The 15,787-nt window shown below is 46.5% G+C and overlaps 1 protein-coding gene across 2 annotated transcripts in view; it reads left to right on the top strand.

Annotated features, from left to right (window-relative positions):
- Nucleotides 1-15,787, top strand: part of LOC149280730 (syntaxin-binding protein 5-like) — an 82,288-nt gene that overhangs the window by 23,159 nt on the left and 43,342 nt on the right. For both annotated transcript variants that reach the window (XM_089500112.1, XM_089500111.1), the window contains exons 3-7: nucleotides 4,304-4,385; nucleotides 6,000-6,100; nucleotides 8,602-8,736; nucleotides 11,317-11,380; nucleotides 15,434-15,517. In XM_089500112.1, the coding sequence (XP_089356238.1) occupies nucleotides 4,304-4,385; nucleotides 6,000-6,100; nucleotides 8,602-8,736; nucleotides 11,317-11,380; nucleotides 15,434-15,517 (466 nt within the window). The remainder of the gene's footprint in view (nucleotides 1-4,303; nucleotides 4,386-5,999; nucleotides 6,101-8,601; nucleotides 8,737-11,316; nucleotides 11,381-15,433; nucleotides 15,518-15,787) is intronic.

The raw sequence follows: 15,787 nt of genomic DNA, 5'->3' as shown, positions 1-15,787 counted from the left end.
AGGGGCATAACGTTCCTCCGTATTTATCAACAGGAATGAAGGGGGATCCAGCGATCCGTCATAATAATTCAGGAATACAACAACATGTATGCATTATACCGTATTGGCTCGGATACAGGCCGCCCCCGTATATAGACCGCACCCTAAAAGTTTGGTGCTTTTTTAAAGAAAATTTTTTTTCTTTAAAAAAGCACCAAAAAAACATGCTGCCACTCTGTCTCTCCCCCCCCCCCCCCGAGATATGCTGCCACTGTCCTCCTCACTTACTGGAGCAGACTCCCGGGTGTCTTGCGGGGCCGGCGGGGGACATCTACGCAATACGCGTATACAACGGAAGTTGTATACGCGTATTGCGTAGATGTCCCCCGCCGGCCCCGCAAGACACCCAGGAGTCTGCTCCGGTAAGTCGGGGGGGGGGGGGGCAGAGGTAAAACGCATCGTGCGGACGGTCCGCACGATGCACTTAGACAACCTCCCGTGCCGGCACCCCCCCCGTAGAAAGTGCTGGCAGGGGAGGCTGTCTGAGCGTATCGGGGATTAGGATGCAGGTCCCCTGCACCGCTGCGGGGGATCTGTATCCAAACCCCGCTGCCTGCCCGGCGCCCGGGACTGCATGTCCCGGGCGTCGGGTGCTAGACCCCGAATATAGGCCGCACCCCCACTTTAAAGACTTAAAGTGGGGGAAAAAAGTGCGGCCTATATTCGAGCCAATACGGTATTTATTATTCTGTAACCTGACATCAGTAAGGGACGGACAGCGGTCATAGGCGGTGGTGGGGTTGGGGATTGAAATGGAGGGTTTAAGGACAGGTAGTGGGAATGGGTGGAGCTACGCAGGAGAGGGTGGAGCTACACAGGAGTGGGTGGAGCTACACAGGAGTGGGTGGCGCTAAGCACCACTTCTTTACCTGGAGGTTTATATACTGTTCGGTCCATCATCCAGCTGTGTCCCCTGCAGCCGGCGTTCCCGGGTTTAACCCGTTGGCTTCTTACAAAACAAACCACGAGCGCAGCGGGGGGAGATTTATAAAAAGAAAACAGAATTTGCATTGGTTGCTATGGTGACAAGGCCACTTTTAACACTTTGCATTGTAATTGTCCTTTACAAATAACCCCCATTGTGTCCTGGCGAAGATAAAGGCAGGATCACACGATGCTGCGCCTATCTCCCAGAGAGAGAGAGAGAGGAGAGAGAAGAGAAAAAGAGCCAGGGGAGAGAGAAGAGAGAAAGAGGAGAACGAGAGAGAGAGGAGAGAGAAGAGAAAAAGAGCCAGGGGAGAGAGAAGAGAGAAAGAGGAGAACGAGAAAGAGAGAACGAGAGAGAGAGAGGAGAGAGAAGAGAAAAAGAGCCAGGGGAGAGAGAAGAGAGAAAGAGGAGAACGAGAAAGAGAGAGAGAGAGGAGAGAGAAGAGAAAAAGAGCCAGGGGAGAGAGAAGAGAGAAAGAGGAGAACGAGAAAGAGAGAGGAGAGAGAAGAGAAAAAGAGCCAGGGGAGAGAGAAGAGAAAAGGGAAAAAGAGACAGGGGAGAGAGAAAGAGGAGAGAGAGAGAGAGAGAGAAGAGAAAAGGGAAGAGACAAAAAGATAAAGGGATGTAACAAAGGACAGGAGGGAATTTAATTCAAAGGAGGAAAAAAGTTACAACAAGAGACCGGAATCCAACACTAGAGGATCAGAGACTGAGATGGAACAGAAGGAAGTTTTACATTACTGAGAGGGTGGTGGATAAGTGGAGCAGCCTCCCAGCAGAGGTGGTAGAGGGTAATACAGTGAGGGTATTAAACATGCATGGGATAGACATACGGCTCCTGAATCTAAGAAGAGACCAACGACTGATTAAGGTTTGAGTCTTTACAGCAGGAGAGACGGGTGACTAGCCGGGGGCCGGATGGGGCCGATCTGCCGGCAGGTTCTGGGTTTCTGTGGGAAAGGTGAGGGAGCGGTGGAGACGTCACTGTGTAAAAGGCAGTTCTGAAGAAGATTAATACTGAAAATTCTTGATCCTATATCTTAAAATGGATCAAGGGCTTTGGCATCTCTTATCCCGCGCGGCCGCCTCTGAGCGTTACGGAGAGGATTCCGAGCCGGGGGCTTAGAAGACGTTTCTTTCTCTTATCATCGCCTGACGTTTGGCAGTTTTATCTGACTTATTCCAGGAGATATTGTTCACTGTGGATATAACTTTCGGATCCTCTGATCACCGCGGGTGGCTGTCTAATATCTGACAGGAGAAAAAGCCGCCATCTTGGAAACTGCAACATGAACTGGAGACCGCTGGAAACATTAACTCCCATTATATGGAGCCACCCACTTGGGATTCTGGGAGGGTGGTTAGATAACATAGATGGAACAGCCTCCCAGCAGAGGTGGTAGAGGGTAATACAGTGAGGGTATTAAACATGCATGGGATAGACATACGGGTCCTGAATCTAAGACGAGACCAACGACTGATTAAGGTTTGAGTCTTTACAGCAGGGGAAACGGCGACTTGCCGGGGGCCGGATGGGGCCGATCTGCCGGCGGGTTCTGGGTTTCTATGTAAGACTTTCAGGTTGTTAGTTGTGATATTTTTAAATTAATAACATAAAATGAATTATAATATTAAATAGCTTAATAACATTTTTGTAGAATTGGACATTCCTTGCAGACCAGCGGACAGACGGCGGCCGCTAGCAGAGCGTTTCTCATACTGATGAGGAAATCGGGAGGTTTCAGCCTGAGTTTGGCCGGCAGTATTAGGTTTGAGATCAGATCCGTTCTAGAGGCTCGTAGCTGCCTTCGGGATTATATACACGCGCGCCCCCCCCCCCCCCGCAGACGCAGCTGGTGCTCATAATCGCCACATTTATATTTCCAAGATAAAATGAATCATTTCCGAAGAACATGTCCTGAAATGTGATACTTTCAGGGAGACCATTTTGATGGTTATTTGCTGCATTTCCGCCTCATACTGCAGAGGAGTTTATTGGAACTGGCTGTATACAGTAATATAAACCCCAGCGCTGTATACAGTAATATAACCCCCAGCGCTGTATACAGAAATATAACCCCCAGCGCTGTATACAGTAATAACCCCCCAGCGCTGTATACAGTAATATAACCCCCAGCGCTGTATACAGTAATATAACCCCCCAGCACTGTATACAGTAATATAACCCCCCAGCGCTGTATACAGTAATATAACCCCCAGCGCTGTATACAGTAATATAACCCCCAGCGCTGTATACAGTAATATAACCCCCAGCGCTGTATACAGTAATATAACCCCCCAGCGCTGTATACAGTAATATAACCCCCCAGCGCTGTATACAGTAATATAACCCCCAGCGCTGTATACAGTAATATAAACCCCAGCGCTGTATACAGTAATATAACCCCCAGCGCTGTATACAGAAATATAACCCCCAGCGCTGTATACAGTAATAACCCCCCAGCGCTGTATACAGTAATATAACCCCCCAGTGCTGTATACAGTAATATAACCCCCCAGCACTGTATACAGTAATATAACCCCCAGCGCTGTATACAGTAATATAACCCCCAGCGCTGTATACAGTAATATAACCCCCCAGCGCTGTATACAGTAATATAACCCCCCAGCACTGTATACAGTAATATAACCCCCAGCGCTGTATACAGTAATATAACCCCCCAGCGCTGTATACAGTAATATAACCCCCCAGCACTGTATACAGTAATATAACCCCCAGCGCTGTATACAGTAATATAACCCCAAGCCCTTTATCTGCAGACCTGGAGCCACCATTGTTGTTGATCATGTGATATTTTGGGTGAGTTTCCCGCCTCCCTGTGCTGTTTGGGGTTTAAATACCCTGTATAATAATATATTAATACCTGGCGCGTTTTACATACCTCCGTGGATCCGGATTCTTTTCTCTTCAGTCTTTTGCTTCAAGAATTTATTGGAAAACAACAATGAAAAATGGATGTGTTTTGGCCGTGAGGAGAAGTGATAAATGGGATCGATGTTCTGTGTGTCTCGGTCATACGTTTCTCTGACATTTATTCAGCGCGAGGCCGGGGAGCGGAATAACCTCCAGGGGAATAAAGGAACTTCCACGCTAATTATCTGCCATAGCACGGGGTATCTGCTGCGACGTACGGGTGGCACGGGCCCTGGGGATGGTATTTAGGTAATGGTCGTGGTGACCTCAGGCGTCCCCGGCACCGAGATAAACGCGCAGGGCCCGTAGCTGGTGTCACCGCTTATGTCATTGTTAAGCCGCCGAGGGTAATTGCTTAATAATTGTTTTCTCGTTAAATCCTTGACTATCGATCATAACAGATTAGGCCGGCCGGGTGTCGATTGCCATTGCCAGCATGACAGCGGAGCGGCGGTTCATCATCTCCAGTTCCTAATCAACGAGGTGAGCGTCTCCCGGAATAACGTCCCCCTCTGCCGGGGCAGTCAGTCCTGTATTACAAAAAGAAAAGCCCCGCGGGCCAAGCGGTTACCCCCTGTATGCTGCATCTCCATTATTGGCATTTGAACCTTGATGGCGCTTTGCTCAGCCAATGGGTTATTACACCAATATGGCGGCTCTGCTTGACCCCTTTGTGCTTTTGCCAATGATACCCCCAGCTGGGGCATCCGCCAGGTTTGCACCTTTATTAAGAGAGCAGTTTCATTTTGATTTATTAGGGTTCCTGCTTTCCTTTGTGTCTTGTAAAGATAATAAATGGCAAGTAATTCTCTTAGGTTTTCTTCTGTTCTGGAAATCAATAAGAATCTAAGTGTCTGCAGTGTTCCGAAAGGTTAAACGCGCCGGGGTCATAAGGCCGGCGTGTGACGTGATTCTTCTCTTCCTATTGTGAAGACACATTTAGAAACACAAGCAGCCGTGTGCTCGGTGTACACACGGAGAATGGCAGAGGAAAAGACTGTAAGCTCCTCGGTATACACCTCCCCATCAGCCATGAAGAGATCTCATACCGGAAAAGGAATCGCACCATTGGGACTTTGGAAGAATCCCAGTATCAGTGATAGATGTCAGCTGGGAGAATCCCAGTATCATAGTAATCGGTTCCCATACCAGAACCACCCCAGCGGGTTCCTATACCAGAATCATGCCATACAGAACCCATACCAGAACCACCCCAGCGGGTTCCCATACCAGAATCATGCCATACAGAACCCATACCAGAATCATGCCATACAGAACCCATACCAGAATCATGCCATACAGTACCCATACCAGAATCATGCCATACAGAACCCATACCAGAATCATGCCATACAGAACCCATACCAGAATCATGCCATACAGAACCCATACCAGAATCATGCCATACAGTACCCATACCAGAACCACCCCAGCGGGTTCCCATACCAGAATCATGCCATACAGTACCCATACCAGAATCATGCCATACAGTACCCATACCAGAATCATGCCATACAGTACCCATACCAGAATCATGCCATACAGAACCCATACCAGAATCATGCCATACAGTACCCATACCAGAACCACCCCAGCGGGTTCCCATACCAGAATCATGCCATACAGAACCCATACCAGAATCATGCCATACAGAACCCATACCAGAACCACCCCAGCGGGTTCCTATACCAGAATCATGCCATACAGAACCCATACCAGAACCACCCCATGGAGTACCCATACCAGAATCACCCCAATGGGTTCCTGTAACAGATTCACCTCAGTGGGTTCCCATACCAGAAACGCCAGTTGGTTCCTATATGAGAATCACCCTAGTGGGTTCCGATACCACAATCGCCCCAAAGGGTTGCTATACCAGAAACGCCCCATGAAGGTTCCGTACCAGAATCTCCTCAATGGGTTCCTGATCCCTAATCAGCCCAATGAATTCCCCTTCCAGAATCATCCAATGGGGCTCCTGTACCACAATTACCCCAATGGGTTAATGCTCCAGCCCTTCACTAACTGTTGTCTTGCATTGTATGAAATCGGTTTAATGCTTTTGTTTCATATGTTTCTGTGATTCCGTTTGTTCAGGGGGGATTAGTTACCGCATGCGCAGATGGGACTCTTCATCTATGGAACCTGAGACAGAAAAGACCAGCTCTGCTACACTCCCTGAAATTTCACAAAGAACGGTACAAAAACACTTCATATTTACATGAAAAATGAACTACAAAAGTATGTTTTGTGCATCTCATCATTTATTTAAATTCACAATTAACCAATGAATGGGCAGAAATATACATTTATATAAAATGTCGGATCGGCCCAAAAATAACTTATTTTTAAAGATGTTTGTTTTAAAATAAACAGCTAAAAATCCCCCTGTCCTACAGTGCCCAGCAGAGAGTTTCAAAGAGTTAATGTGTGCGTGCGTGAGTGCATGTGGATGAGTGCGTGTGTGGTTGTGAGTGCGTGTGCATAAGTGTTTGTGGTGCGTGTGTGCCTGCATTAGTGTGTGTGAGTGCGTGTGTGCGTGCATGAGTGTGTGTGTGAGTGCGTGTGTGCATGCATGAGTGTGTGCGTGCATGAGTGTGTGAGTGCGTGTGTGCGTGCATGAGTGTGTGAGTGCCTGTGTGCATGCATGAGTGTGTGTGAGTGCGTGTGTGCGTGCATGAGTGTGCGTGTGTGCATGCATGAGTGTGTGTGCACGACAGGTGAAAGTTACCCCCTACAGAGTGACACTAGTTAACTTTGCAACATTGTAACACGTTGAGCAATAAAATACTTTTCACCAACAAATGACAGGATTTGATTAATAACCCTTCTAACGCTGTCCGGAAATTGTTAAATGTCAGTGTTAAAGTGTGTTCATCCTCCTGTGCGCACACGCTGAGCATTAAGTGAGGCAGGAATCGCGGCTCCGGCGCTGTCAGACATCCACTTATCCAACCCGCAGAGCTAAAAAACCGATTCCCGTAACGCTACCGAGAACGGACAATAACCAGGAGTACAGCCATCATCCGGGACACAATGTTTACCTGCCTGGAGTACACCCCATCATCATTTACCTGCCTGGAGTACACCCCATCATCATTTACCTGCCTGGAGTACACCCCATCATCATTTACCTGCCTGGAGTATTTTTGATGTAAAATGAAGCGAAATTAAAAGCAGAAGAAATACCCCTTTAATGCGGCTGCTTGTGGCTTCAGAGCAGGGCCACTTGTATCAGCCGGCAGGAGATCCCCGGGGTCCGCCGTCTCCGGTGCAGCTGGGAGGGGGCAGATTGATGAGCTTAGTTCCTCTGTAAGGAAGGGCCAGTCTAAGACCCACTCACACTAACAGCATACACTAACACCCACTCACACTAACAGCATACACTAACACCCACACTCTAACACCATCCACTTACACCCACTCACTCTAACAGTGTACACTAACACCCACTCACTCGCTCTAACATCTCCATTTCCCCCTTCCTCTTACCCCTGGCAGAGCCCGGTCTCCAGTGCAGCTCACACTCTGTACTACCAGTTATGTAACCCCGCTGGGCTCCTCTGTTACCCCAGCAGGGGCTGAAGCAGAAAACCAGAGACTTCAGTCCCCATTTGGGCTGGCGGGATTCAGCACTCTTAGTCCACCCCTCGGGATGCCCGCCGCGCACAGCACCGTTTAACGGGGGTAATACTATAGCACAGTTTGTTTTGGATTTGCTGGAGGGTTTTGTGATTACCGGTGCCCAGTAAGACCATTTTAGTAAATGCGCTGGAGACGAGAATAAACAGGGCAATAAAGGTACAGAATCCACTGCAGAGAGAGGGGGATCTATCAGATGCACCGGGCGCCTCCAACAAGAGCAAAAGCAGAACATACAGGGGTATAAATAATCGTATTAACAGCAATATTTAGGAACTTTTTCATCCAAGGAGAAATCTGATCACCTTTCGGAGTCAAGGAGGAAAAATAGCTTAATTGGTGGTTTTTTTGCCATCTTTTGGATCAAAAACCGGAAGGATCAGTAGCTGCCACAATAGATTAATAATTTAAGAATCCTCTAAAGAATTGAAAAAAATATGAATAATATTTATACTAAAATGATTTTTTTAAATAATTGAAATGACAAAAGGTGAACATTTTGTAAGAAGCAGCTCATTTTTCCCCCCTCCGAATCCCTAAGTGTCTTCTGGGAAGATCTAAAGAGAAAACGATGATATCACCGGGCTGCGCACAGATTAACCTGTCTAGGAAATCACAGATCTGTCAGTAACGACCTTTTGAAAAATGGACAGATTGGAGAAGGACGATTTAGGCGGCTGAGAGTTTCCATCTCTCACGATCGCCGAGAATGAAGCCCTTCAAATAGACATCACCGTCTGCCTTCAAAGCTTAAACAACTACTGAGTCCAACACAACACGTTCAATTATCCTTACCACCTATAGAAGTGGTAGATAAGTGGAGCAGCCTCCCAGCAGAAGTGGTAGAGGGTAAAGGGTATTAAACATGCATGGGATAGACATACGGCTCCTGAATCTAAGACGAGACCAACGACTGATTAAGGTTTGAGTCTTTACAGCGGGAGAAACGGCGACTAGACGGGGGCCGGACAGGTCTCGACTGAACGTATATATATATGTATGTTTCTAACACAGCCACCTTTTCTCAATCCTCCTCCTTTTGGTATTTTTTTTGCAGAATTACATGCTGCCATCTGCCTTTCCAGAGTAAGTGGCTCTACGTCGGTACGGAGAGAGGGAATACGCACGTCGTGAATATCGAGTCCTTTGTCCTCTCCGGATATGTGGTTATGTGGAACAAGGCGATTGAGCTGTAAGTTTACCTGTCGCGTTCCGTCGCTTGGCTGTTCCGGTGAGCTGTTAAAGTTTGTAGACGGTGCCTGATGCCGTGCAGGGAGCGTCAGAATATCTTATGTGATATATTATGTGTTTTCTGATGGTCTATGGATAAAAATACACGGTGAGAAAGAACTAATAATAAGAATGTTCTATGTGTTCACGTTTCTAAGGGTCTGTAGTGGCCTTTTTCAGTGATTCAGCTTGAAATAAGTGCACGTGCAGGCATCTGAGCTGGCAGGCACACAAATGGCGTTTATAGAATGAATTAAGATGCTGAGCTGTTAGCTGGGTTAAGGGTTAGCTCAACAAATGACTCTACTCGCCTGCCCTCGCAGGCCAACGCTTACAAAACAGTCCGCAGCTTCATTAATCAGCAAGTTTATTGTGAGTCCCTGTGTCTTTACATTTTGCGAGTTACAGGTGAGGGCATGTGAATTCAATGTGAACTCGTGTGTCCTCACCTGAAACACGCAAAAACGACATCCATCTACAACATACAATAACAAATAAAAATAAATACCCTGGCCATATACCCTGGCCATATACCCTGTCCATATACCCTGTCCACGTGGATCCCTGTCTGTTTTTTGTTTATGTTATTTTCATGTAGCCAGGAGTGGGGAGGACCAGCAAGTCACCTCTCAATCCTTGTAACCCCCTTCTTTCTCTCTCCCCTTTGCATTCACCCCCCCTCTATGTCTTTTTTCTCCTCTATGTCTTTTTTTTTATCTTCCACACATATCACATATTCATCTATTTTAACCCTTTAGAGACTGATACCAATGAATGCGATCTCAGTAGTTTGGACTAGTTGTGGAACTGGACTTAGCTCCTTCTCCCTGATTGGATACACACTTTCACCCCCTCGCCCTGATTGGATGCACACTTTTACATCCTCTCCCTAATTGCATGCACAATCACTCCCCTCCCCCTGATTACATGCGCGCTCACCCCTTCTCCCTGATTGGATACACACTCATTCTCCTTACCTTGATTAAATACATACTCTCCCTGGTTGGATGCATGCTCTTCCCCCCACTCCCTGATTGGATGCACGCTCACTCCTCTCCCTGATTGAATCCACACTCACCCCTCTCCTTGATTGGATGCACACTTTCCCCCCCACTCCCTGATTGGATGCACACTCACCCAGCTCCCTGATTGGATGCACACTCACTCCTCTCCCTGATTGGATGCACATTTCCCCCCCCCGCTCCCTGATTGGATGCACACTGACCCCTCTCCCTGACTGGATGCATGCTTTTCCCCTGCTCCCTGATTGGATGCACACTCACCCCTTCTCCCTGATTGGATGGAGTAATCCCCTTTGCCCCCCCGCTGCTGGATACAGGTGCTGCCGCCGACACCCTGTTAATGCTGCTCTGGAGACGGTTAAGATGAAATGCGGCAGCGTTTGCCGAGACATGTTTTATTCTCTGGCATTTAGAAAATGAAAGCCCTCGTCCCCGGCTCGCTGTTATCCGAGTCGTTTATCGCCTCTCTCTGTGGATTTTATTCGGCATAAATCAAAGTTTGCACTAAAAACCGTTATCTTCCTAATAATGTGATATATAAAGCGCTTGTAACTGCTTGTCTTAACGATTAATTGATCGGATCTAGTTAACCAAATATAAAAAACATTAATCCCCCGATCAACTTTTCTTGCAATATTTATGATTTTCACCTTTATCAAGAAAATATCCTAAATTTATATAGAAGGGGTGACATTTCAGATTCTGCTCAGATCATTATATTCTGGGTGAAGCAATAAGAATGTTACAGAGAAAGCTTTCTAAATTAGACATTCTTCCCAAGTGTCCGTGTTTAGATTGGGCATTCCCTCTCCCAAATCCCTGATGCCCCTCTCTCCTCCCCTGATGCCCCCTCTCTCCTCCCCTGATCCCCCCCTCTTTCCTCTCCTGATGCCCCTCTCTCTCCTCCCCTGATGTCCTGCTTTCCTCCCTGTGCCCCTCTATCCTCCCCCCGATGGCCTGTTCTTCTCCCCTGATGCCCCTCTTTTCTAGGAGGTCAGAATGTTTGCTGGGTATGAGGGGATCCCAGGGTTCTACGGCCCTAAAAGCCCCGATAATGTGTATAGAAACAGCAGGAAAAGCAATTAACAAGGACAGGAGGGAATTTATTTCAATGGAGGCTATCTCAAGAGACTGGAATCTAACACTAGAGGGTCAGAGAGTGAGATGGAATGGAATGAAGTTTTACTTTACTGAGCTGGTGGTAGGTAAGCGGAACAGCCTCCCAGTAGAAGTGGTAGAGGCTAATTATTTCCTTCATTCCATCCTTCTTTCCCTCCTCTCTTTATCCCTTCCTTCCTTTTGTTTCTTCCAATTTCTCTCTTTCCTCCATCCCTCTCTTCCTTCGTCCAGCCATCACTGTCTTTTACAGACATAGAGTTACAAAGTAAAACGCGTAAAACACAAGTGAAAAGGCAGCATTTGAAGTGCAGCGCCGTAAACATTATATAGCTTAGTGTGTTGTGATTGGCTGTCTGTTACTGACTCGCTCAACGGGCCTTTTTTCCTTTCTTTTTTTGCAGATCTACAAAGGCCCACCCCGGCCCCGTCGTGCACCTGAGTGACACCCCTAGGGATGAAGGGAAGGTAAGTGGGCCAAGTGTTTATACTTAAGATTCACAGAGGAAACTGCAGGGGTTAATCAGTACAGACATAGGTTATAGGGGTAAACGAGTGAAACGGGTGCAGTCACCATGGCAACTAACAGAATGTTCCTGCTGACTGCTTTAACCCTTAACCATTTAACCCAAATCCAGAGGGAACTGTATGGGTTAACCAGCGCCGCATTATGTCCCGGTACGGGGGGGGGGTAATGGTCCGGTTCCCACGTAGAAGGTCCCGGAATAAACCATTCGCTGCCGTGGAATGTTCTTCTCGTCTCGCCTGCTGTTAAAAGCTTTGCCCGCCGCTGAGCTCTGACCTCGTTTCAGGATTTCGTCTGATTGGTAAATTGGATTTCTGGACTTTTCTCGCACTCCGGCTGATTGCTTTTCTCTTCAAATTACTCCTCGTACAGCGCTGAGTACCCAGAGGCAGCAGCCTGCGCTCCGTGCAGTCCGACTCACGCTGTCTCGGTTACCCCGCGAGTGCCCAGGTATCGCGGTATAGAGAGGTTTCATCCAGACATGGGCATTTTGGGATTAACCCTTCCTATACTGTTTTTCCTGGGCACCCAGAGGGTATTGGAGCCTCGCTATATCAGGATAATAACAGCCCCCACATCCCGCGTCAGGAACGGAAGGTGAAGAGCGCGGGGTATTAACCCCTAACGGCACGGATTCCGCACATAATATTCCAGGATTTACTACACATTTATAATGAGTATTAAAGGGTCATCCTCACTACCTGCATTGGTCAACCTGTCCGTTCCTTTAACCCACGTCTGTCCGGGTCTGTCTGCCCCCCTGTCTGTACAGCAGGAGGACTTTTGCCAGTTTAACCCATTACACGTCGGCCAAACCTGACTTTTTTGGTTTTGTTTTAATTCGGTTAAATCTCAAGGGCCCCCTGTGCTCCCGATCAACCCCTTCCACCCCACCGCTTTTGTACGGTGACAGTAAGAGTGTAGAAGTTCCAATTTACCCCTGCTCCAGGTTGGTGATTACAGGGAGGCCACTGAACCAAGCAACCCAGAACCCGCCAGCAGATCGGCCCCATCCGGCCCCCGTCTAGTCGCCCGGTTCTCCTGCTGTAACGACTCAAACCTTAATCAGTCGTTGGTCTCGTCTTTGATTCAGGAGCCGTATATCCCGCGCATGTTTAATCCCCTCACTGTATTACCCTCTACCACTTCTGCTGGGAGGCTGTTCCACTTACCTAGATCCAGGAGCCATATACCTACTCCGTGCATGTTTAAATTCCCTCACTATATTAGCCTCTACCACTTCTGCTGGGAGGCTGTGACCTCCATCTATCCACGGCTTCCATCAGTTTTTATTTGTCTTGAAAGTAGAAATGAGCACCAATTATTTTCGCACGGAGTGTTTTTTTTTGGAAAGTGTTAAATAAAAGATGCTTGGAGTTTTTAGATTATATAAGAAGCAGTAAATGCACCGCGTGTGCGCACGTTTATTCTGGGCCCGCACATAATGTGCTAAAAGGATCGGCAACATTAATGGTGACCGCGTTCCCGTCCATCCTGCGAAGAGCAAAGTATAGATTGTTTCCCTTTGAATTTGTCGCCGTCTTTAACCCATTAATTAAAAAATAAAATAAAACTCTTACCACGGAATTTCTTTCTCACTCTATGATCTGAAAATTCTTGCCACCGATTGGCTGCTTAAGCTGTCAATCAGCAGCAGAACACCACGTCCAATGGGGTCATCTTCCTGTCACTGATTGACAGCAGGGTAGTGCTAGTATTGAAATCGTCAGGAAGACTTTATACATGCACGCCGGACTCGTGCAATTGGACCAAAAAGATCTCACACTATCATTCACTCATCCTCACGCTATCATTCACTCTCCCTCACGCTATCTTACACTATCATTCACTCTCCCTCACACAATCTCACACTATCATTCACTCTCCCTCACGCTATCTCACACTATCATTCACTCTCCCTCACGCTATCTTACACTATCTCACACTATCATTCACTCTCCCTCACGCTATCTCACACTATCATTCACTCTCCCTCACGCTATCTTACACTATCTCACACTATCATTCACTCTCCCTCACGCTATCTCACACTATCATTCACTCTCCCTCACACTATCTCACACTATCATTCACTCTCCCTCACGCTATCTTACACTATCTCACACTATCATTCACTCTCCCTCACACTATCTCACACTATCATTCACTCTCCCTCATGTTATGTTACAGTATCTCTCATTCGGTCTCTCTCGCGTTATCTCACACAATCTCACACTATCATTCACTCTCCCTCACGCTACACTATGTCTCATTTGCTCTCTCTCAATATCTCCCTACCTTCTTCCCCGACAGCCTCTGCGTCCCCGTCTCCTTTTCCCCAGCTCCACTTCTTCTCTTCTTCTCTTGGCACTGATAGTCTTCTATCTTCTATTCTTCATCCGGTTCTCCCCAGTATCAGCTCAGTTAACCAGACCTCCGGGAGCGCTTCTGCAATAGGGCGGAGCCTGCGTGCACACCCTCTCCCCCAATAGGAGGAATGGAGTAGAGGCTCTCCCCCTCTTGCAGAAGTCCTCCAAGAGACCAGAACAATGCATACAGATAAGTGGAGAAGTAGAAGCGTTCCGTGACTTTCATTCAAACTCTGATAATGATTCTGTGACGGAAGCCTCCATCACTGGGACCACTGGAGAGGCCTGACTGCCGGCCTCCTCCCTATTGACGATGGGCCCTGGGTCTGTAAAGGCTTCTGTGTCCCCCCCAGCAGTATCATCTCATCACTGGCTGAGGGGATTATCTCCAGCAGACAGCCAGGATCTGCCACCAGGGAGAGGCCGCCATTCTTTCAGTTTAATGTTGTATAAATCAGTCTCCCCCCTATTGTATTGTTAATCTCGTTACTGCCCCTGTTGTCTCTGGGAGGCAGATTAAGGGGGGGGGGGGTTGTGTCCCAATATCTTGTTTTATGTTAATGTGTGTTTTGCTGGATATATATATATATAATGTGTGTGTGTGTGTGTGTGTGATATATATATATATATATATAATGTGTGTGTGTGATATATATATATATATATATATATATATATATAATGTGTGTTTTGCTGGATATATATATATAATGTGTGTGTGATATATATATATATATATATAATGTGTGTGTGTGTATATATATATATATAATGTGTGTGTGTGTGTATATATATATATATAATGTGTGTGTGTGTATATATATATAATGTGTGTGTGTGTATATATATATAATGTGGGTGTGTGTGATATATATATATATATATAATGTGTGTGTGTGTATATATATATAATGTGGGTGTGTGTGATATATATATATATAATGTGTGTGTGTATATATATATATATATATATATAATTTGTGTGTGTGATATATATATATATATAATGTGTGTGTGTGTGTGTATATATATATATATATAATGTGTGTGTGTGATATATATATATATATATAATGTGTGTGTGTGATATATATATATAATGTGTGTTTTGCTGGATATATCCAGCTCTGTGTGTGAGAAATAAATGAGTCTTCGTTTGGTTTTACCCGACACTGAGTCTCGGCGAGTGACCGGGGAACCGGGGAAAGTGTGGAGTCCCAGGCTAAGGGAGCACAAGACAGTGGAGGTAGTCGTCGGACTAGCCAGCTCCGTGACAGATTCTTTTTAGTTTTTTGTTACTTTGTTAGTTTTTACACCGAGATTTTTGCGTTGAGAGACTGTGATGTGTATTCGCCTCTTCACCGCTGCTTGTGTATAAATGCTATAAATATCCCGAACCATTTCCCTGTAGATTAGTACAAAGCACGACGTCAGGTTGGACACCAAAGCAGAGCCTCTTGGGTATTCGGGTAAATGCCGTGCTTATAGCCGTTACCCTGTAACTAGCATAACAGCAGAACGTGCACTTCATGCCTTCCACCTGTCTGCTTTATCTCTGAGCTCCAACCGACATGTTTTATCTGGTTAAAAAATAAAAGTAACCAAAGTAACTGTTTTTATTTGCAGCTTCTAATAGGATATGAAACGGGAACGATAGTCCTTTGGGATTTAAGATGTAAGCGGGCCGACATGAGATTTTATTACGATGAGGTAAGTTCCTCTGTGTTAGACGTTACCAAATATGCGATCAGCACATTCTGCATGCACGCCAATCATAAACCACACCCCATATCTAAACCACTCCCAATCCTAAACCGCACCCCAATCCTTAACCACTCCCCAGTCCTAAACTACACCCCAATTCTAAACCGTACCCCAATCATTAACCGCACCCCAATCATTAACCGCACCCCAATCCTCAACCACTCCCCAATTCGAAACCGCACCCCAATCCTAAACCGCACCCTAATCCTAAACCAT

Source organism: Sceloporus occidentalis, unplaced genomic scaffold (genome assembly GCF_023333645.1).
Source record: "Sceloporus occidentalis isolate IW3139 unplaced genomic scaffold, rSceOcc1.0.p SCAF_148, whole genome shotgun sequence".
Taxonomy (NCBI): domain Eukaryota; kingdom Metazoa; phylum Chordata; class Lepidosauria; order Squamata; family Phrynosomatidae; genus Sceloporus; species Sceloporus occidentalis.
Note: the sequence above shows the minus strand (reverse complement) of the source record. Positions and strands in the feature narration are given on the sequence as shown.